Consider the following 24198-nt stretch of genomic DNA (forward strand, 5'->3'; position numbering starts at 1 on the left):
TCCTCATTACTCATTTCTACCGTTGTTGGTTTTCCCTCGAGGTCGCAGACGCATCGACAATATGACAACTTTCATCTTCTATTTCTACAGTTGTGTGTTTTGACACCATCATTTGATACCTGATGCAGCATTTGCACAAATGAGGGATACACACACAAACGCTGCATCAGGTATCAATGGCTTAAAGGAAGTGTGGCGTGGACAGTGCAGCGCAGCGCAGGGAGCTTCAGTTTCATTCAGACTGCTAATATGTATCGATTTTTTGACGTTTTGTAACCACTACAGAAACACGAGCTAACTGCTAGGTATGATACGGTTGTGTTGATGTTGACTGCTGTTAAGTTATTGGGTAGATTAATGGTTTATTATTGTGTTTGTAATTGTACTCCGTTTCTATTCGAACAATAGATGGTTGCCCTTTTTTGTGTGCGTGTATTTTAAACTTCTTTCCGACCACGTAAACTTGATCCTTTTCCAAAGCCCTCTGTTTCCGCCCGTCCACGCAACTGACCCGGGGTCAGCAGTGTTATCAGTTCTTATCCGGTTTCGGGGGGGTCAGAAACGCCAGGGTAGTGTGGACGCAAGGCGTAACGCTAGCAGAAGCTAATGCAGTTTAAAGGACACCGTGTTCGTGTGGATAGAGCCTGAATTCAAACAGTAGATAAAGCCACCTTAAGCTCGTCCTTGTCGCCGTTGTCTTTGATGAAGACCTTCTCCAGCTCGTGGTTGATGCCCTCCATGCTGCTCGGCACCCTGGAGATGGAGGGCTTTGGCACTGTGATCATCTGGGCCGACTTCGACATGGAAAACTGCTGCAATCCAGATGCAGAGGGCATTCAGGTTAGGAAATGTGTGGAGCCCCCATTCCTGTGTCTCGATGTAACATGGCTCATTTAGATTAGATTTACACCTGCTATTAAAATTATATACACAGTGAAGCCAGGACTTTTTTTCAATATCAATATACAGTATATCACAATATGGCTTGCGTCTGCAACATGACGCCATACATGCGAGTCAGCGTCGCATTAATTCAAGTAAAAAAAAACCCAGCTCTTATGGCTAATCACCACTCAGCAGCTGCCATTTGTTTAATGAGCAGCAGAGAGCAGGGCCACGCTGACACGTTAAGACGTTTATTTTGACGTGAAGTGTTCTCTGAACGCTGTGAAAACTGTCCTCTGAACGCCCCGCCACAATTACATGAACAAGACTTTTGAGATTTCACATCTCCGTTAAAGGAACTCTACTCGCTAGAGCGCTGATTCTCAATAGGGATGCACCGATCGATCGGCACGTGACCGGAAATGGCCGATTTCCACGTGATCGGCCTCGACCGGTGATCTGCGCCGGTCACTCTAAAATGCCGATTCTGTGAGCCGATTTTCAAGTGACGTGCGCGCACCCAAAAGCAGTGAGACCGAGACGGATGAGTTGCTGCCAAAACGAAAGCTGCCACTACACACATGCCACAGCATGTCTTCGTCAGTGTGGAGTCGTGGACTGGAGGGGCCGGGTAGGTTGTTTGGAGTCCACTGCAGTCTGAGCGGCTCGCTTCACCTCACCCCTCTTCCGCGACCAGCTGCACTCCACATCACCGCTGCCTGCTGCTGCTGCTGCTATCTGCCAGTCACGTTGTAACGTGGATACAGGAGAGGACTTTTGTTTCGTATTGTGAATAGAATGACGAACATAATAATAAAACGCATCGGACCAGTGTGCAAGGTTTACTGTGCGAGATGGTTTTTTTTCGAATGGCGGATTAAAAAAAACGGACTGTGTGTAAACTACGATATTCAAACTGAGTCAACTCAAACTCATTTCCTCATCTAGGCTACTCAATAACAGCCAAATCCACAACTGTAGAGTGGGCATGGCTTCGAAGGTCTCTGGGCTCCACATAGGCTATAAACTCCTTGTCCATGGATAACATTTTGACGTTTATTTATTTTATTTTATTAGTTTATTTGGCAGGGACATATACAAAAAAAACATTAAATCCCATAGGGGAAGATATGCTTTGTAACAGATTTAGCCATAGGCTACTTTTCATCTGAAGCCCCTGTTCTGTTGCACGTTTTTTCTTTTGGAAAAGTAAATGCATGTTAGCTGTGGGATATACTGGAATTAATTGTTTTATATTCATTGTATTTACACAAAAAAGAACAGCTCTGTCCATTAACCTGGAACACTTTTATTTTGAGATGTTTTTGAGTGAGATCGTCCTACCTCATGCAAATGATAAGAAATGTGACATGAATGTTAATTTTCTATTAAAGCAAAGTAAAAAAAAAAAAAAAACGTCAAAAAATAACCCGTCAATTATTGTTCTTAGAAAGAAAATCGGAATCGGCAAAAATCGGTATCGGCAAGTCAGACTATTCAAAAATCGGAAATCGGAATCGGCCAACAAAATCGCAATCGGTGCATCCCTAATTCTCAACCTTTTTCATTCAAAGGAGGCCTCATTTAGTCCACATTAGAGCTATGGATGGCTGGACGCCCATCTGGACAATCCACTACTGAGATTGTGTCTCTTGGACCCAAAGCTGAGAATATATTTATTGTCAGATATGGTTTTGTCCAGAATTCCACGACTCTCTTTATTGTAGTTAGCAGTGGTTCTCAATGTGGGGTCCTTGAGGGGGTTCCAGGGGGTCTTCAGCAAAAAGGGGGATCATTTATTTTCACTATATTTCCATCCATAAGTAACACAATGACAAAATGTATGATTATGTTGGTTGTGGGTTTCATACACTTTCTGTAATAAAACATCTAAAAGTTTGATCAGATGGGGGACCCTGGGGCATAATCTTATCTAATGTGTCAGTTGAGGGGTCCTTTTTTTTTTATATATTTTTTTCAATTGTAGTTGAGGGGTCCTTGCTGCGGCCCACCTGAGCGTGGCTGAGGCCCACCTGAGCGTGGCTGAGGCCCACCTGAGCGTGGCTGGCTGCGGCTGCGGGGGTGTTGGTGATGCTCACCTGAGCGTGGCTGGCTGCGGCTGCGGCTGCGGGGGTGTTGGTGATGGCGGGCGGCTGAAGGGGGGAGAGGCGCTCCTTGTCTTTGCTGTGGCGGCCGCCTTGTTTGCTGCGCTGGAGCTGCTGTCGGAGCTTAGCGATCTGCTGGAGAACAAGAGGAGGAGAGTGGTGAGGCGGGGGAAATTATGAGTCAATTAAATTACTATCAATTGACTTATTATTATTATTTTTTACAAAAAGGTACAATTATTATAAAAAGATACAAAATTTGTATGTTCTTATAAGTGGGAGGCAGACTAAGGGAGGAGAAGGAATTGATTATTAGTGGTGTGTGTGTGTGTGTGTGTGTGTGTGTGTGTGTGGGTGTGTGTGTGTGTGTGTGTGTGTGTGTGTGTGTGTGTGTGTGTGTGTGTAAACATTGGGCTACAACATAACTAGATTTACTTGTACTGTGCCCCAAAAGCCTCCATCCAACCATAACATTAACAGGTCATTAAAGGAACACTCCGCCCATTTTCAACCAGCTTTGTATCATTAGAACATCAGTAGTATATCAGAAAACTGTAAACGGTTTTGAAGTCTGTCATTTAATTTGACAGTTATTGAGTGTTAAAGTGTGGACCAGTGACATCACTGGTCCACACTAACTCAAATTAATAACTCATTAATTCAAATCAACTCTCAATAACTGTCAAACTAGATGAATGATGAATAGTTTGACAGTTATTGAGAGAGTTATTGGACTGTGGTTAAAAGGATGAGCCTCATTAGTTTGTGCATCCTGTTACTCCAGTATAAAGCCACCAGATGGCACTGTTTCCACTGATGGTGGCAGAAATGATGAAAGCACCACATGCAGCATTGTAGACTCAGAGTTCCTGTAGTATAGTGTGTCTTAATAAATAGCAGGTCACTGATGGTGCACTGGCTCTATGCTTCATTCAATGGAAAGGAATTGCATAAAAATGTCTCCATTCTTATCACATAATCAGCACACAGGATCTATTCAAATGTGAAAACGAGGTTTGCACACTCATACAAGATCCAGATTATATCTTGATGTTTATTTGCACAAGTCCCTGTGAAAACCATTGAAAGGAGGCACAATATGAAGTTAGACAATATGAAGTGATTAACCTCCACTACTTAATCTAGTTTCGGTTATATCTGTTCATTTCTATAATGATATTGCTGTCAAATGCCTGTGTGTTTAGTCTGGATGTGTCTTGGTAGGACAGATAGAGATCATTGTACAGCATAGGGCCGCCCTCGACCAAAGATTATCCTGGCCGACCAGAAATCGACCACAGCTCCGAGCAATCGATTGGTCGAAACGGGGTCTAAAAAATATAAATATAATTTTTTTTGCAGTGTACTTTTTTGTTTTCATTTTTTTAAGTGTAATTTTTTTTCTTATTTTGTGCAGTGTACTGACTACTGAGCGCACTATACCCGATAGCTGATCATTATAAATAAAAGCTATTTGCCGCGTTGTAACATTACCAGAATGGACAGACTGATCAGCGTGACATGCAACACCTGGCCACCTGCTCAGTTCAGAGAAAGCCTGTGCGATGGTTATGTAATGTTAGCACACGTGGTTAATTAGTTGGTAGAAAGTATAAAGAACAGCTAGACAGCTTTTGAGATTTATTCCAGTAACATCTTATAACAGCCTGTCTAACATTACCAGAGTTGGAGTGTGAGTGAGTGTGAGTGAGAGCGGGCAGCCCTAGTACAGCACTAGCCCAGAACATGTCTGTACATGTTCCTTCACTGTGCATCACCCAAGCTAAGCTGGCCCTGTTCTCCCCAGGCCTTTACAACACAAACACATGGTCCAACCTGGACCTTCTCAAAGAGCTCTGTGTCAAACAGCTCATGTGATCCCTTTTCTTTACACCATTGGTTCCCAAACTGTGGTGGTCCGCGGGGCTCTGCCTGGTGGTCCGCCAGAGAATTGGGGAAAAAACAAAAAAATATATATATTTTTTACTTTTATTTTTTATTCTTTTACAGACAACAGTTTCTACATGCAGATTAACCCTGAGCAGTTGCCAGATTTGCCAGATTTTCTGAAATATCGCGATATTTGGGAAACATCACAATTTTGAACATTTACTTTCAGAGGCTGCAGCAGGCTCAGTTTTAAAGCCAGAGTGAAGTTTCTGGTATCATAATGAAACTAGAAGACCTAAGGAATCGATTTGTACCAAACATGTCATGCTAGTTTGTCAGGAAGGTAGATAAATAACACTCCAAAGTTAGGCAAGGAAAAAATAACATTTTCAAAGGTGTCACAGCCTAATGTTGGCGGGTGTTTGTGTGTGTGTCCATTTTGAACCCGCTAGTAGCTTTATATTATTTAGCCTTTCTGCTGCTATTGCATGGTTAAATCAGCAAATTGGGTGGGGGGGTTGGTATACGCAGTGGAAGTGCTCCCTGGGAAATTTGGTTTGGTATGTATTCATAGCTTTCAAGGGGCGTTACGTGCTGCCGGGAACGCCCACCTGGCGGTCAAAAAACTTGTTCATTCCACTGCCGCCGAGTCACTAGTTTCTCACGCTGTTTGTTCAGCCAAAATGCCGGATACCTGTTGTGCTATCGGTTGCACTAACCGACGAGGAGACACGCCTGGCTTGTGCTTTTACAGAATGCCGTCGGAGAAAGAAAACTCAGACAGGAGGAGGTTGTGGATTTGTGCGATTAGACGTGGTTCAGTCGCTGGGGAGGGCAAATGGCTACCATCAAAGTACACACGTCTTTGCAGCCAACATTTCATCAAAGGTAAGCTCAAGTAACGTTAACGGGGTATTTTAATCATTATTGTAACGTTACTTGAGCTTACCTTTGATGAAATGTTGGCTGCAAAGACGTGTGTACAAACGGCTGAACAAACAGCATGAGAAACTAGTCGACGCAGCTGGCAGTGAATGAACAAGTTTGTTTTTTGACCGCCAGGTGGGCGTTCCCGGCAGCACGTAACGCCCCTTGAAAGCTATGAATTGGTACTTGGACGGAAAAGTTTGGGAACCCCTGCTTTACACACTGCAAACCTGTAGGGCTGCCCCCCTGCAGTGCCCCCTCCAGGTCGATTGGTCGATTGTTTGGTCGACGGGATTCACGTTGGTCGAACAATCGCTGGTGTTAACAATTTCATAGGAGAAATTCAATTTCATAAAAATAAAAGCGATCCGGAATGAAGTAGCGTGGAAGCAAGTTGCAACACGGACCTTTTCTAGAAGCACACAGGAAGTGATCCAGGCTCGAGACAGACAGCCACAGTTAGCAGAAAGGAGAGCAACCAGCAGAGCGATGGAATTAACAATTAAATGGCTCAGCTATCAGCCATCAGGACTGTGCACACATTACCCATTACACATTATTTTTTTTCAGGCCATGCCAGGCCACCGGGCTACTATAAACTTTAGTTCCAAGGCCAGCAGTAAACAAACGGTAGCATATTTTCATTTTGTTTTAACAGTAACAGTTTTGTCATAACAGTAATTTACAAATTCCCCAGTTACTGAATGGGCTGCACAAAATGTTTTGTGTAAGTGAAGTTGCATTGTTCAAAAACTACCTAAGTACAGTAGTCCACACACACATCCAGTTAAGGTGGACTGTAAGTAGACTGTAACAAACAGTTCAGTTTGTCAGGTGCATGCAACTATGACGTGACTTTATGAAAGTTGTTGGTCTGTCTACTTGACAATGTTGCTGCAATAAAATGGTTGAAGTCAGATGTACAGACTGAAAAATTGTTCTTATATAAACCAGATGTTGACAAAGTTTTCCTTTGGTGACATCATTTGCAGTTGAAAAAGTAAGAAATCGCATTATATCGAAATATTGCAATATTCAATATATCGCAATATCGGCGATATCGCAATATCGCAATACTATCGTATCGTGACTCAAGTATCGTTTTAGTATCGTATCGTGGGCATCTGGTGATTCCCACCCCTATTACCCAGTTCCCTCTGCTGCAGAACTGACTGTGCACACACACATTACCCAGGGCCCAGTTCCCTCTGCTGCAGAAGGCGTAGAGGAGTCAGTGGGTTATGGCCACAGCACAGAGGGGAAGTGGGTCGTTAAGAGGCAGATAGCGTTATCTGCCGCCTCCCTGCCGGTGCTGCGTATCAGCAGGGTGGGGCTGAGAGGGGCTGATAGGACCATACCAGCGGCAGGCACCAACTCCACCCTCATCAATAGACTCCCACTGGTCCAAAACGCAGCCACCCGTCTCCTCACCCACACCAACACTCGTCATCACTTACAAAGCTCTCCACCAACTGGCCTCCTATATCTCACCAACATCCTCTCCCTCTACCAACCCTCCCGTTCCCTCCGATCCACCTCTGCTGGCCTTCTCTCCACCCCCAAATCCAACCTCCGCAGTTTCGGCGACAGAGCTTTCTCCAGGGCAGCTCCCAAGCCCTGGAACTCTCTCCCCCCGGACATTAGAGAATCAGACTCCCTCACTGTCTTCCAATCCCGCCTCAAAACCCATCTCTTCTCCTCTGCCTTCTCCTAGCTCTCTCTTCTCTCTAGTGACCCTACATGTACAATAGGGATGGTAATCCCCCCCCATGACCACTAGGCATGATCAAATGTAAAATGTAAGAATAGTGACCTTTAGTCATATTTCGTTTTACACAGCCATCCCCTTCAGTTTCTACAGACAAAAAACATACAAATATTATTTTTCCATAATATTTCCTGTAAATGTGACCAGTCTCCTAGATGACACAGTCAGACTTGCCTACATATATAAGATTATTTAGCATTTAGCCTCTTTTTTAAGCCTATTGTTTGTTATCACTCAACAAGTGCATGCAGTCTACTATGACAACTGCATGTGTGTGTTTGTATTCCTGTTGGCCTCCTGTACCTCTTTGAGCTGATCGGCGCTGCCCCAGGACGCAGAGCGCTGGTGGGTGCTCCTCTGCTCTCCTGTCTCGTCAAGCCAACATCCAGGAGTCTGAAAAGAACGTCACAGACAAAACATGACTATAAAGGATGAAATATACTTCTGCGTCAGCCTCAACGTGAAGCCTTGCCGGCGGCAGCTACACCTCTATACTCGAACATCAGCTTGACGAGGGGTCGCAGGGGAGTCCCCAGCAAAATGAGTCAACCGTGTGATTACACTATGATTTCAATGACTAGAAGTTAGTCCAAGGAGAGAATGTAGTGCAGATACCTGGTAATAACTTTCACTCTCTCCTGTTATCTCCTTATCTACATTATATTATACTCGCGCTGTTCGCGTCAGCTGCGCCGAGTCACATTTCGGCGCACCCCTCGGTGCATTTGGCGAGGGGTTTGACGTGGTAATTATGTCAAGGCCTTAAAACAACATCCAGGAGTCTGAAAAGAACTGATTTATCTGGTAATAAAAGGGCAATCTGAGTCAGTGAGCAGTGAGGCTCTCAGATGCACAGCGGGAGCAGGGCGGGGCCACAGCGGGAGCAGGGCGGGGCCACAGCGAGAGCAGGGCGGAGCCACAGCGGCAGCAGGGCGGGGCCACAGCGAGAGCAGGGCGGGGCCACAGCGAGAGCAGGGCGGGGCCACAGCGGGAGCAGGGCGGGGCCACAGCGGGAGCAGGGCGGGGCCACAGCGGCAGCAGGGCGGGGCCACAGCGGCAGCAGGGCGGGGCCACAGCGGGAGCAGGGCGGGGCCACAGTGGGAGCAGGGCGGGGCCACAGCGGGAGCAGGGCGGGGCCACAGCGGGAGCAGGGCGGGGCCACAGCGGGAGCAGGGCGGGGCCACAGCGAGAGCAGGGCGGGGCCACAGCGGGAGCAGGGCGGGGCCACAGCGGGAGCAGGGCGGGGCCACAGTGGGAGCAGGGCGGAGCCACAGCGGGAGCAGGGCGGGGCCACAGCGGGAGCAGGGCGGGGCCACAGCGGGAGCAGGGCGGGGCCACAGTGGGAGCATCACTACTATAATAATCCATTTCAAAATCTTATTATCATATAAAGCCCTCCATAACTTATCCCCCAAAACTGCAGTCAAAACCCATCTCTTTAAATCTGCCTATTCCCTGTAATTCCATAACCTGACATCTGAGTTGTCATCATCTGTCAAACAGGAGCAGCACCATGCACATCCTCACAATCCCACGTTTGTGTCACGTGGAGAGCCTGGTTAATAATAATACACTGTCAACTTAGAGCCAAGAGCTCATCTGTTTTCTGAAGATCCACAGATGCTTAGGTGGTAAATGTCACACAAGCTGGAGGAAACAGGATGTATGGACCGGTCTGTGCGGGGATCAGAGGAGCATAAAGAGAGGAGAGGAACCACACAAAGCATCACTAACTGACAAAGCATGCTAAGACTTTAAGAAAGGAGAGTTCATGCAGAGATACAGCCAAACACACCCTACATTTAACACTGTTTACAGCCACACGTCTTCCCAAGCCCCGGTGGCTGCTGATTTCTCCGCCTACCGGTTAGGGGTTGGGGAAAAAATCGATACACCATAGTATCGCAATATTTTGCCTGACGATATTGTATCGATATTTGGACGCCAAGTATCGATATTAAAAAAAAAATATATATATATATATATATATTATTTATTTTTTGCAGGCCATGCCATGCCAGGCCACCGAGCATCTGCCCGAAGCGCCCGATGTTGCAGTCCGCGCCTGCAGTGGCGTATTGAGTCCAGAGAAGCTTAATAATGTAGCCTACATGTGGGGCCAAAACAAAACAAAACAAAAAAACACTGCATGTTTTACTTCCGGTGAGGTCAAGGAAAAGGTAGGAAAAGGAGTTAGACAATATATCGAAATATCGCAATATTCAATATATCGCAATACTAGCATATTGCAATATCGCAATACTATCGTATCGTGACTCAAGTATCGTATCGTGGGCATCTGGTGATTCCCACCCCTACTACCGGTTACTTTATAGATTCAAAAAAATAATAATAATAATTACAGTCCACCTGAACGCAATATACAAGATACCCGCTGAATAAGTGTCCAAATGTTCATGTCATTCTGGCCAATACTCCACTTCTGTTAACTTGGTTGGTTTTGGATTTATTTAACTTTGAGTGCATTTTTGTTCGTGTGACCCTCAACACAGGCTTTGAGAATCCCGGGCCACTCCCGGGTCCAACATGACACATGCTTACCTGTGTGGCTTTATCTTTCATACACGATGGCTCGTGCACATGGGGGTCGCGAGGCCACTGCCCGGTGAGGTAGGGCCCGGTGATCGTGCCCAGGGAGGAAGCCCGGCGGATCGGTCCTGAACTGCGGACCTGCTGCGGCTTTGTCCTCTCAGCTGCAGAGATGAGAAGACAAGAGAGAGAGAGAGACAGATGAAGCTCATCCAGACCATTCACAAATATGTTCATCTAGCACACAAGGATGGGAATTGCAGAGCACGATTTCACGATTTCAGACGGACAGCCCGTCTTTATTGTCACACGATTACACATCAACACATGCACGGACGGCCACAAACACACACATGCTGACGGTGGCTGGTGAAATTTGTCCTCTGCATTTAACCCATCCAGGCTTTGTCCTTTCCTCCGGGGGGCAGGCCAGGAGCAGTGGTCGCTTTCTCGTACAGCGCCCGGGGACCAACTTCGGATGTTGTCGTCACTGGTCGGATGACGATGACGATCTGATCTTCTGCATGTTTTTAGTGGGGGGGTTATATACGGAGGAACCCCCTGGGGGAGCACGGGGAGAACATGCAAACTCCACACAGACAGAAAGGCCCTTACGACGAGATACCCCACCTGGGCAGTAGGCACTGAAGATATGGGGGGGAACACAACCACAGCGCCCACAGTGTCCCAGGCGAGAATCGAACTCAGGACCTTCTGACTGCGAGGCGACAGCTCTACCACTGAGCCACCATGCCCCCGAGCAACTCATGATACGATACTATCACGATTAGGGGTGATCCGATCACGTCTTTTGCCACCGATCGCCTATGAGAAATATCTGCCCGACTGTTTTACCGACCGATCACCGTTTTTTTTTTTTTTTTTTAAAGCAGCCCAAGTGTGAAGAGATCACCTGGGTCTGTTTAACACCATGGAGAGTGAAGAGATCACCTGGGTCTGTTTAACACCATGGAGAGTGAAGAGATCACCTGGGCATGTTTAACACCATGGAGAGTGAAGAGCTCACCTGGGTCTGTTTAACACCATGGAGAGTGAAGAGATCACCTGGGTCTGTTTAACACCATGGAGTGTGAAGAGATCACCTGGGCATGTTTAACACCATGGAGAGTGAAGAGCTCACCTGGGTCTGTTTAACACCATGGAGAGTGAAGAGATCACCTGGGTCTGTTTAACACCATGGAGTGTGAAGAGATCACCTGGGTCTGTTTAACACCATGGAGAGTGAAGAGATCACCTGGGTCTGTTTAACACCATGGAGAGTGAAGAGATCACCTGGGTCTGTTTAACACCATGGAGAGTGAAGAGATCACCTGGGTCTGTTTAACACCATGGAGAGTGAAGAGCTCACCTGGGTCTGTTTAACACCATGGAGAGTGAAGAGATCACCTGGGTCTGTTTAACACCATGGAGAGTGAAGAGATCACCTGGGTCTGTTTAACACCATGGAGTGTGAAGAGATCACCTGGGTCTGTTTAACACCATGGAGAGTGAAGAGATCACCTGGGTCTGTTTAACACCATGGAGAGTGAAGAGATCACCTGGGTCTGTTTAACACCATGGAGAGTGAAGAGATCACCTGGGTCTGTTTAACACCATGGAGAGTGAAGAGATCACCTGGGTCTGTTTAACACCATGGAGAGTGAAGAGATCACCTGGGTCTGTTTAACACCATGGAGAGTGAAGAGATCACCTGGGTCTGTTTAACACCATGGAGAGTGAAGAGATCACCTGGGTCTGTTTAACACCATGGAGAGTGAAGAGATCACCTGGGTCTGTTTAACACCATGGAGTGTGAAGAGATCACCTGGGTCTGTTTAACACCATGGAGAGTGAAGAGATCACCTGGGTCTGTTTAACACCATGGAGAGTGAAGAGATCACCTGGGCATGTTTAACACCATGGAGAGTGAAGAGATCACCTGGGTCTGTTTAACACCATGGAGAGTGAAGAGATCACCTGGGTCTGTTTAACACCATGGAGTGTGAAGAGATCACCTGGGTCTGTTTAACACCATGGAGAGTGAAGAGATCACCTGGGCCTGTTTAACACCATGGAGAGTGAAGAGATCACCTGGGTCTGTTTAACACCATGGAGAGTGAAGAGATCACCTGGGTCTGTTTAACACCATGGAGAGTGAAGAGATCACCTGGGTCTGTTTAACACCATGGAGTGTGAAGAGATCACCTGGGTCTGTTTAACACCATGGAGAGTGAAGAGATCACCTGGGTCTGTTTAACACCATGGAGTGTGAAGAGATCACCTGGGTCTGTTTAACACCATGGAGAGTGAAGAGATCACCTGGGTCTGTTTAACACCATGGAGAGTGAAGAGATCACCTGGGCATGTTTAACACCATGGAGAGTGAAGAGATCACCTGGGTCTGTTTAACACCATGGAGAGTGAAGAGATCACCTGGGTCTGTTTAACACCATGGAGAGTGAAGAGATCACCTGGGTCTGTTTAACACCATGGAGAGTGAAGAGATCACCTGGGTCTGTTTAACACCATGGAGAGTGAAGAGATCACCTGGGTCTGTTTAACACCATGGAGAGTGAAGAGATCACCTGGGCATGTTTAACACCATGGAGAGTGAAGAGCTCACCTGGGTCTGTTTAACACCATGGAGAGTGAAGAGATCACCTGGGTCTGTTTAACACCATGGAGAGTGAAGAGATCACCTGGGTCTGTTTAACACCATGGAGAGTGAAGAGATCACCTGGGTCTGTTTAACACCATGGAGAGTGAAGAGATCACCTGGGCATGTTTAACACCATGGAGAGTGAAGAGATCACCTGGGTCTGTTTAACACCATGGAGAGTGAAGAGATCACCTGGGTCTGTTTAACACCATGGAGTGTGAAGAGATCACCTGGGTCTGTTTAACACCATGGAGTGTGTGAAGAGATCACCTGGGTCTGTTTAACACCATGGAGAGTGAAGAGATCACCTGGGTCTGTTTAACACCATGGAGAGTGAAGAGATCACCTGGGTCTGTTTAACACCATGGAGAGTGAAGAGATCACCTGGGCATGTTTAACACCATGGAGAGTGAAGAGATCACCTGGGTCTGTTTAACACCATGGAGAGTGAAGAGATCACCTGGGTCTGTTTAACACCATGGAGAGTGAAGAGATCACCTGGGCATGTTTAACACCATGGAGAGTGAAGAGATCACCTGGGCATGTTTAACACCATGGAGAGTGAAGAGATCACCTGGGTCTGTTTAACACCATGGAGAGTGAAGAGATCACCTGGGTCTGTTTAACACCATGGAGAGTGAAGAGATCACCTGGGCATGTTTAACACCATGGAGAGTACCGTTTTTGGCCGCAGTGCCTTCCGCTTTGCATCAGCTTACGACTGGAACACTCTACAAAACACCCTCAAACTCACGGTCCTCTCATCGCTCACTGTTTTTAAGCAAAACCTGCAACAGATTGTAATCGACTGTTGTACCTGTTGACCTCCTCCCAACCACACACATACCCCCAGTCCCTCCTCTTCTCCCTTCCCTGCCCCTTCACCCCTTCCCCCTCCTCTCTCTCTCTCTCTCTCTCTCTCTCTCTCTCTCTCTCTCTCTCTCTCTCTCTCATATTGTTATTGTAGCCTGTGTTTGTATATAGTTTGCTCCTATTACTACTGTAAGTTTTTACTTGTATTTATATAACCTTGTTTTTATTTCAGCCTCCCACCCCCTTCCCCCAAAAGGCCCTTGCTTTTTGTCAGGCTGCTTTTGTATATAAGAAATTGTTCTTACTTGCTTGCCTGGGTAAATAAAGGTTAAATAAAAAAAGAGAGTGAAGAGCTCACCTGGGTCTGTTTAACACCATGGAGAGTGAAGAGATCACCTGGGTCTGTTTAACACCATGGAGAGTGAAGAGATCACCTGGGTCTGTTTAACACCATGGAGTGTGAAGAGATCACCTGGGTCTGTTTAACACCATGGAGAGTGAAGAGATCACCTGGGTCTGTTTAACACCATGGAGAGTGAAGAGATCACCTGGGTCTGTTTAACACCATGGAGAGTGAAGAGATCACCTGGGCCTGAGAGGCAAACTGACCAAACAGGACAGGTTTGTAGGAGCAGCATTCCTCAATCAGCACATGAGATATAGCCTAACACACCTTTCAGTTAAGGGTGCGTTCACAACAGGCGTGTTGGGAGTGATTAACTCCTCTAGCTCAGTGTGTCTAGTCTGGTGAGAGCAATGGCATTTGAACTTGAGCAGCATCAAATAACCGCACCAACACCACATGCAAACGAAGATCTTACAGGAAACGAGCACAAAATGCAAGGGTTTACGGGTGTAAGGGAACTGATGCTGACATCTGATAGCTTCTTCAGGGTGCCTCGATAAAGTCTGCACATAACCTCGCTTCACCAGGCTCTCTCTCTCTCTCAAGAATAGAAAAGTCACGTGAGTGTGGCGTTTAAGGCCATCTGTAATCTGTCGCTACAAAATAAATAAACTGGGCGTCTATTACTCATTGCATTACTGGACATGTAACTAACTTTACAGTCTGAGCCATCTATGTGCTGCAGTTTCTTTTTTCTATGTTTGAAACAGGCAAATGTCTCAAACAGACTGATATCACAGGATGTTGTGAAGAGTACATGGCTATATCATTTGTAAAGATTTTAGTATAAAAAATATGTGCTGAGTTCTGTTCTTAAAATGTGTTACTATTTTTTGAAAGATAATTTAAATTCAATGTTTTATTTATTTATTTTTAATATATTTCATGTTTTTTTATTGTGTTTCTGATTGATTAGGTATTGAGTATTGAATCAGTATTGAGTATCGTATCGGTGTCGAGTATCGTGATACTAAACTTGGTATCGGCATCAAAGTAAAACTTTTGGTATCGTGACTGACAACACTAGTCTGTGAAACCGTGGTATTTTTATCCAAGGTTATCATACCGTCAAAAACTCATACCGACTAGGGATGCACCGATCGATCGGCACGTGACCGGAAATGGCCGATTTTCACGTGATCGGCCTCGATCGGTGATCTGTTCCGGTCACTCTAAATAGCCGATTCTGTGAGCCGATTTTCACATGACGTGCGCGCACCCCAAAGCACCGAGACAGGCACCCAGCCACCACACCACACACGCCAGCATACCTTCCTCGTTGTGGATTTTTTTCACCGTCAGTGAAGTAGACAAAGCTCGCAGTTTGTCACACATGCAAGTCGAAAATAAGCCGTGGAGACAGAGGTGCGGCCGAGTCCCGGAGTCCAGTCAGAGCGGCTCGCTTCACCTCACTGGCCCCCCTCTCTCTGCTCTCTCTCCCCGGGAAGCAGTGCTCCAGCAACCCGCCACCGCGCACAGCCGGCTTGGCGAGGTGAACGCGAGCATTGTGTCGAGTATAACCATTCGCCGACCTGCTTTTCCATTCCACATCAGCGCTGCTGCCTCAGCCTGTCAGTCATGTTGTAACGTGACGTGGATACAGGAGAGACTATTTGTTTCGTATTGCAAATAGAACGACATGAGAACGACGGACATAATAATAAAAATGCATCGGACTCACAAGTGTGCAACGTTTTCTGTGCGTGACGATATTTTTTCGGATGGCAGATAAAAATACGCATACCAAACTTCGGACTGTGTGTAAACTCCGCCTGATATTCAGACTGAAGATCGTTACTGTAACTCATAAACTCATTTCCCCTCTACTCAAGAGGACTGGTCTGGAGCCAGTCTATAAACTCCTTGTCCATGGATCATTTTGATGTTCTGTTGCACCTGTTTTCTTTTGGAAAAGTAAATGCATGATAGCTGTGGGATATAGGCTATTGGATTTAATTTAATTTTTGTATTCATTGTATTTGCACAAAAAAGCTCTGTCCAGTAGCCTAACCTGGAACACTTTTATTTTGAGATGTGTTTGAGTGAGAAGGTCCTACTTCATGCAAATGATAAGAATTGTTTATTTGTTTATTTGGATCCCCATTAGATGTAAGAATTGTTCTATGAATCTTAATTTTTAAACAAAGTTACAAAAACGTTTGTGTAAGCTGTCAATTGTTGTTTTTAGAAAAAAAAATCGGAATCGGCAAAAATCGGTATCGGCAAGTCAGACTATTCAAAAATCGGAAATCGGAATCGGCCAAGAAAATGGCAATCGGTGCATCCCTAATACCGACACATCCCTAGATACCATTTGTTTATTATATCGCAATCACAACATTGTCCACAATAATCACAATCGCACCTTTTCCCCAAATCATGCGGCACTACTGACGTCCATGTGGGCCGTCCCACAACGGAGAATCCCCTTAAACAAATGAGACGTTTGAGTCACTGACTATAAATCCACAGGATTACAGGTGACAGGTATTATTAGATTAGATTACAGGTGCACTCAAGGAAGTCATTTAGATGTTCTGTGATCTTCAAACTATGTTAAGTAGCTCTACTGGGTGGCAAAGCTGTGTAGCACAGGAGGAAAGGACAACACTTTCTCTCTCTCTCGACTCTCTCACACACACTAGTGCTGCACGATTTGGGGGAAAGGTGCGATTAGCGATTAGGGGTGGGAATCGTGGAGTAACTCACGATACGATATGGTCACGATACTTGGCCCTCGATAACAATATTATCACGATACAGCGATTCTGCGATAATCGATCTATTGGAAGAAATTTAACCTACGATACATCACGATATTTGTGTAACTGAAGAGAAAGAAATACCCCTAAAAGGCAAGAAGCAGGTATTATGTATTTATTAGCAGAATTGACATGAACTCACTCACTCATACCATTTTCGATACCACAGAGGAAAAGTTACACATTAAGAGTATTTTTTTATTATTATTATTAAAACAAGAGAACAATGGCATATATTCACAATATATTTTTAAATTGTCTTAAGTAGTTAGTGGTGGGTGGGGATGTTCCAGCTTTCATATTTCATGTAGGCTACAATTCCCTCCAAAGCCTCCCTCAAGCTGAGCTGCTGCCCCCAGTATGCAGAGTGTAGCCCAAGACAGCCCAAACAGCAGCTCTGCATGTCCAGGATTCAGTTATAAATCGCAACTTCGACAATTCTGCACCAAAGAACTTAAATCGATAAGAACTGACGACTGGATTGTTCCCCTCAGTGGTTCCACTGCAACATCAAGGCGGGAGCGCTGTTGTAAAAAAACAACAATACAGGCTTCGTCTCTTGCCTTCAATACTCTTTGTCTGCTAAGACTCCGGGTACCTCCAGTGGAGGAAGACGGCTGTTTGGCGGAAAAGTAAAGCGCTGAAAATTGTCAAAATAGAGCGTGCATGTACACAGATATCGATTTGTTTAGGTGGCCGTTGTTTTAGGTGGCTAAATTACGTTTTAGTTCTTGACCCCGTGTAGTAGAGAGACAGAGCTGTGGAGGCTGTTGCTTCAGAGTGCCGGGTCTCGATAGACGGTGCGCTCAGCGTCAGAGAACACTGTACCTATTTCAGTTAGTGTATGCAACTAGCTGATAGGACCCCACTTCAAACAAACCGAAATTCTCCTTTAACTATGGGCTTGGAGGGGAATAATGATGTGACTTGTGATACGGCTTCTAAAAAGCTTTCTAGCTATTACAGGCTTGAGCTTTTCTCTCCAGTATAACCATGAAACCACCTGTTTTTAGGATAATTTTGTAACCGTGTTTTACTGTGAAACTCCACAAATGTTTTGTGGACTAAAAAGGAACTTCACCCACCCTTCCATCAGCATGAGGGTGAGTAGATCATTCATTTACGGTGAACATTAGAAGGTCGATCTCATGGCTACACTGAACATACATACAAACTGCAATGATCCATGAATGCAACTGTACGGGAAGGACAAGAAGAAAGGAGGTGTGCTGACTGACACATGTGACAGAGATAACAAGCTACGCTGTCATTCAACAAGATAACAAGCTACGCTGTCATTCAACAAGATAACAAGCTACGCTGTCACATTCAACAAGATAGGCAAAGTCTTTAGAAAGATGAAACGGACGGCCTGACATGTTCCTACCTGCTCTCAGTCTATTCTGGTCCAGGTCCTGTGAAGTGAACCAGAAGAGACACACACCATGGCAACAGAGTACACACACACACACACACACACACACACACACACACACACACACACACACACACACACACACACACACACACACACACACACACACACACACACACACACACACGGCACACTCTCCAACCTGCCTGAGCACAACCTCACACCAACATCTGGAGGTCAAGAAGCAAAGACCATGAGGGTGGACCTCTCAGTGGCAGATCTACACCAGCGAGACGTCTCTGTCTCCAGCGCCAGATGTTATTACAATAAAGAGGTCCCTTCATAGCCGTAACAGGCCTGACGAAGAAGAGATTTCCATGGATTCAGATTCAAGATAGGATGTTGCAGACGTTAAAAACAGACGTGCTTGTGAATGAAAAATATCAAACACGAGCACCTGTGCGACTGTGACAGAGGCTGCAGTTCAAACCTTCTCGCTCGACACTAGATCAGGCTCCGTTCACAGTAGCTCCTGCCAGACACACTGCTGGTCTATGTGAGGAACTGAACCTGAATGGATTCTAATGTCACATTTTCAGTGGGTTACAGTAACACACAAGTATGCAGTGATATTATAGATATAAATTTATGTTTTAACATTGTCCTCCTAGGTTTCGTTCGAGTTCTAGTGTCCCAAGGTCTAAATGCTGACTTTTCCACAAGAATACAGTTCTCTCGGAAACACTCATTTCTTGTCATTTTTTTGCAATCGTTTGGCATGCGAATGGTCAAATTGAGAGATATTGAATATTGGCACACAAAATTGATGAATCGTAATCTAATCGAATGATAAAACTGATGGTAAATGCACTGCATTTATATAGCGCTTTTATCTAAAGTGCTTTACAATGTGCCTACATTCACCCATGGCGGCCAGCTGCCACGCAGGGTGCTGGCACAGCCATCGGGAGCAATTTGGGGTTCAGTGTCTTCCCCATGGACACTTCGACATGCGGACTGGAGGAGCCTGGGATCAAACCACCGACCTTCTGATTAGTGGACGACCCACTCTACCTCCAGAGTCTTCACTGGTCAGGCCAGTGAAGATCCACAGCCCTACAGGGTAGCAATCCAAAACTAGCCTTGATAGAAATGTAAAATAAGCGAAGCACAGAAAGCTGTTCCATTGTTTTACTGAGGCCTTAGTTGGGCAATAACAAGCCTACGGTGGCTTTAGCTGTCATGTATATGAAGCATGGCTATCCTTCAAAACCACCTTTAGCTGTCATGTATATGAAGCATGGCTATCCTTCAAAACCACAGCCTGGTTATTGTTTGACATCTTCTCCTCACACTCTTTTACAGATGTCAGCAGGCACAATCTAAATAGCTCAAGAAGATGAACTCATAAGACAATAAAATCACTAAACGTTCAGTGCAATTTCAGACAGTGTTCTCTCTGGGTTGAGGGCCTGCCCTATAGTATACATAGAGAAGCCAACCGATGCCAGAGAATGTAGTAGACTGCTTATAGAGGTTTCCTTTGTATACCTTTGCTGATCGAGGATTGGATTTATTATTATTATTATTAATTTATGTGTGTGTGTGTGTGTGTGTGTGTGTGTGTTTGGGGGGGGGGGCCTGACAGCAGTCAGAGTTCTTGATCACCTTAAGATGAAAGGAAGTGGTTTTATTTCCAGCCTTTAAGCTGTTGATGCCAAAGTAAAGTAATGCTTTTTAAATCACTCCCAGCCTTCAATCCTCCTTAGGCCTCTTTACAAGCAACACGCTTCAAGTGTCAACTACAAACTAACCTAACCTATAGAGTTACTGCTTCTACCAATCCTCTCTTCAACTACAAACTAACCTAACCTATAGAGTTACTGCTTCTACCAAGCCCCTCTTCAACTACAAACTAACCTAACCTATAGAGTTACTGCTCCTACCAATCCTCTCTTCAACTACAAACTAACCTAACCTATAGAGTTACTGCTCCTACCAATCCTCTCTTCAACTACAAACTAACCTAACCTATAGAGTTACTGCTTCTACCAATCCTCTCTTCAACTACAAACTAACCTAACCTATAGAGTTACTGCTCCTACCAAGCCCCTCTTCAACTACAAACTAACCTAACCTATAGAGTTACTGCTTCTACCAAGCCCCTCTTCAACTACAAACTAACCTAACCTATAGAGTTACTGCTTCTACCAATCCTCTCTTCAACTACAAACTAACCTAACCTATAGAGTTACTGCTCCTACCAAGCCCCTCTTCAACTACAAACTAACCTAACCTATAGAGTTACTGCTTCTACCAAGCCTCTCTTCAACTACAAACTAACCTAACCTATAGAGTTACTGCTTCTACCAATCCCCTCTTCAACTACAAACTAACCTAACCTATAGAGTTACTGCTCCTACCAATCCTCTCTTCAACTACAAACTAACCTAACCTATAGAGTTACTGCTCCTACCAATCCCCTCTTCAACTACAAACTAACCTAACCTATAGAGTTACTGCTCCTACCAATCCTCTCTTCAACTACAAACTAACCTAACCTATAGAGTTACTGCTTCTACCAATCCTCTCTTCAACTACAAACTAACCTAACCTATAGAGTTACTGCTCCTACCAAGCCCCTCTTCAACTACAAACTAACCTAACCTATAGAGTTACTGCTCCTACCAATCCTCTCTTCAACTACAAACTAACCTAACCTATAGAGTTACTGCTTCTACCAATCCCCTCTTCAACTACAAACTAACCTAACCTATAGAGTTACTGCTCCTACCAATCCTCTCTTCAACTACAAACTAACCTAACCTATAGAGTTACTGCTTCTACCAAGCCTCTCTTCAACTACAAACTAACCTAACCTATAGAGTTACTGCTCCTACCAATCCCCTCTTCAACTACAAACTAACCTAACCTATAGAGTTACTGCTCCTACCAATCCTCTCTTCAACTACAAACTAACCTAACCTATAGAGTTACTGCTTCTACCAATCCTCTCTTCAACTACAAACTAACCTAACCTATAGAGTTACTGCTTCTACCAAGCCCCTCTTCAACTACAAACTAACCTAACCTATAGAGTTACTGCTCCTACCAATCCTCTCTTCAACTACAAACTAACCTAACCTATAGAGTTACTGCTCCTACCAATCCTCTCTTCAACTACAAACTAACCTAACCTATAGAGTTACTGCTTCTACCAATCCTCTCTTCAACTACAAACTAACCTAACCTATAGAGTTACTGCTCCTACCAATCCTCTCTTCAACTACAAACTAACCTAACCTATAGAGTTACTGCTCCTACCAAGCCCCTCTTCAACTACAAACTAACCTAACCTATAGAGTTACTGCTCCTACCAAGCCCCTCTTCAACTACAAACTAACCTAACCTATAGAGTTACTGCTCCTACCAATCCTCTCTTCAACTACAAACTAACCTAACCTATAGAGTTACTGCTCCTACCAATCCTCTCTTCAACTACAAACTAACCTAACCTATAGAGTTACTGCTCCTACCAATCCTCTCTTCAACTACAAACTAACCTAACCTATAGAGTTACTGCTTCTACCAATCCTCTCTTCAACTACAAACTAACCTAACCTATAGAGTTACTGCTTCTACCAAGCCCCTCTTCAACTACAAACTAACCTAACCTATAGAGTTACTGCTCCTACCAATCCTCTCTTCAACTACAAACTAACCTAACCTATAGAGTTACTGCTCCTACCAATCCTCTCTTCAACTACAAACTAACCTAACCTATAGAGTTACTGCTTCTACCAATCCTCTCTTCAACTACAAACTAACCTAACCTATAGAGTTACTGCTCCTACCAAGCCCCTCTTCAACTACAAACTAACCTAACCTATAGAGTTACTGCTTCTACCAAGCCCCTCTTCAACTACAAACTAACCTAACCTATAGAGTTACTGCTTCTACCAATCCTCTCTTCAACTACAAACTAACCTAACCTATAGAGTTACTGCTCCTACCAAGCCCCTCTTCAACTACAAACTAACCTAACCTATAGAGTTACTGCTTCTACCAAGCCTCTCTTCAACTACAAACTAACCTAACCTATAGAGTTACTGCTTCTACCAATCCCCTCTTCAACTACAAACTAACCTAACCTATAGAGTTACTGCTCCTACCAATCCTCTCTTCAACTACAAACTAACCTAACCTATAGAGTTACTGCTCCTACCAATCCCCTCTTCAACTACAAACTAACCTAACCTATAGAGTTACTGCTCCTACCAATCCTCTCTTCAACTACAAACTAACCTAACCTATAGAGTTACTGCTTCTACCAATCCTCTCTTCAACTACAAACTAACCTAACCTATAGAGTTACTGCTCCTACCAAGCCCCTCTTCAACTACAAACTAACCTAACCTATAGAGTTACTGCTCCTACCAATCCTCTCTTCAACTACAAACTAACCTAACCTATAGAGTTACTGCTTCTACCAATCCCCTCTTCAACTACAAACTAACCTAACCTATAGAGTTACTGCTCCTACCAATCCTCTCTTCAACTACAAACTAACCTAACCTATAGAGTTACTGCTTCTACCAAGCCTCTCTTCAACTACAAACTAACCTAACCTATAGAGTTACTGCTCCTACCAATCCCCTCTTCAACTACAAACTAACCTAACCTATAGAGTTACTGCTCCTACCAATCCTCTCTTCAACTACAAACTAACCTAACCTATAGAGTTACTGCTTCTACCAATCCTCTCTTCAACTACAAACTAACCTAACCTATAGAGTTACTGCTTCTACCAAGCCCCTCTTCAACTACAAACTAACCTAACCTATAGAGTTACTGCTCCTACCAATCCTCTCTTCAACTACAAACTAACCTAACCTATAGAGTTACTGCTCCTACCAATCCCCTCTTCAACTACAAACTAACCTAACCTATAGAGTTACTGCTCCTACCAATCCCCTCTTCAACTACAAACTAACCTAACCTATAGAGTTACTGCTTCTACCAAGCCCCTCTTCAACTACAAACTAACCTAACCTATAGAGTTACTGCTTCTACCAATCCTCTCTTCAACTACAAACTAACCTAACCTATAGAGTTACTGCTTCTACCAAGCCCCTCTTCAACTACAAACTAACCTAACCTATAGAGTTACTGCTCCTACCAATCCTCTCTTCAACTACAAACTAACCTAACCTATAGAGTTACTGCTCCTACCAAGCCTCTCTTCAACTACAAACTAACCTAACCTATAGAGTTACTGCTCCTACCAAGCCTCTCTTCAACTACAAACTAACCTAACCTATAGAGTTACTGCTCCTACCAATCCTCTCTTCAACTACAAACTAACCTAACCTATAGAGTTACTGCTCCTACCAAGCCTCTCTTCAACTACAAACTAACCTAACCTATAGAGTTACTGCTCCTACCAATCCCCTCTTCAACTACAAACTAACCTAACCTATAGAGTTACTGCTCCTACCAATCCTCTCTTCAACTACAAACTAACCTAACCTATAGAGTTACTGCTCCTACCAATCCTCTCTTCAACTACAAACTAACCTAACCTATAGAGTTACTGCTCCTACCAATCCTCTCTTCAACTACAAACTAACCTAACCTATAGAGTTACTGCTCCTACCAATCCTCTCTTCAACTACAAACTAACCTAACCTATAGAGTTACTGCTCCTACCAATCCTCTCTTCAACTACAAACTAACCTAACCTATAGAGTTACTGCTCCTACCAATCCTCTCTTCAACTACAAACTAACCTAACCTATAGAGTTACTGCTCCTACCAAGCCCCTCTTCAACTACAAACTAACCTAACCTATAGAGTTACTGCTCCTACCAATCCTCTCTTCAACTACAAACTAACCTAACCTATAGAGTTACTGCTCCTACCAATCCTCTCTTCAACTACAAACTAACCTAACCTATAGAGTTACTGCTCCTACCAAGCCCCTCTTCAACTACAAACTAACCTAACCTATAGAGTTACTGCTCCTACCAATCCTCTCTTCAACTACAAACTAACCTAA

At 44.6% G+C, this 24198-nt stretch overlaps 1 protein-coding gene across 2 annotated transcripts in view; it reads right to left on the reverse strand.

Annotated features, from left to right (window-relative positions):
* The window catches only part of glcci1a (glucocorticoid induced 1a), a 41499-nt gene that overhangs the window by 6178 nt on the left and 11123 nt on the right, over nucleotides 1–24198 (reverse strand). Inside the window, exons 2-5 of one of the 2 annotated variants that reach the window (XM_083645571.1) lie at nucleotides 10138–10289; nucleotides 7879–7968; nucleotides 2985–3122; nucleotides 672–812 (exon numbers count right to left, since the gene is read on the reverse strand). In XM_083645571.1, the coding sequence (XP_083501697.1) occupies nucleotides 672–812; nucleotides 2985–3122; nucleotides 7879–7968; nucleotides 10138–10289 (521 nt within the window). Of the gene's footprint in view, nucleotides 1–671; nucleotides 813–2984; nucleotides 3126–7878; nucleotides 7969–10137; nucleotides 10290–24198 lie in introns of both variants that reach the window. The other variant, XM_083645570.1, reaches the window with a different exon arrangement.

This window comes from Poromitra crassiceps, assembly GCF_964638095.1.
Source record: "Poromitra crassiceps genome assembly, chromosome: 11".
NCBI lineage: Eukaryota > Metazoa > Chordata > Actinopteri > Beryciformes > Melamphaidae > Poromitra > Poromitra crassiceps.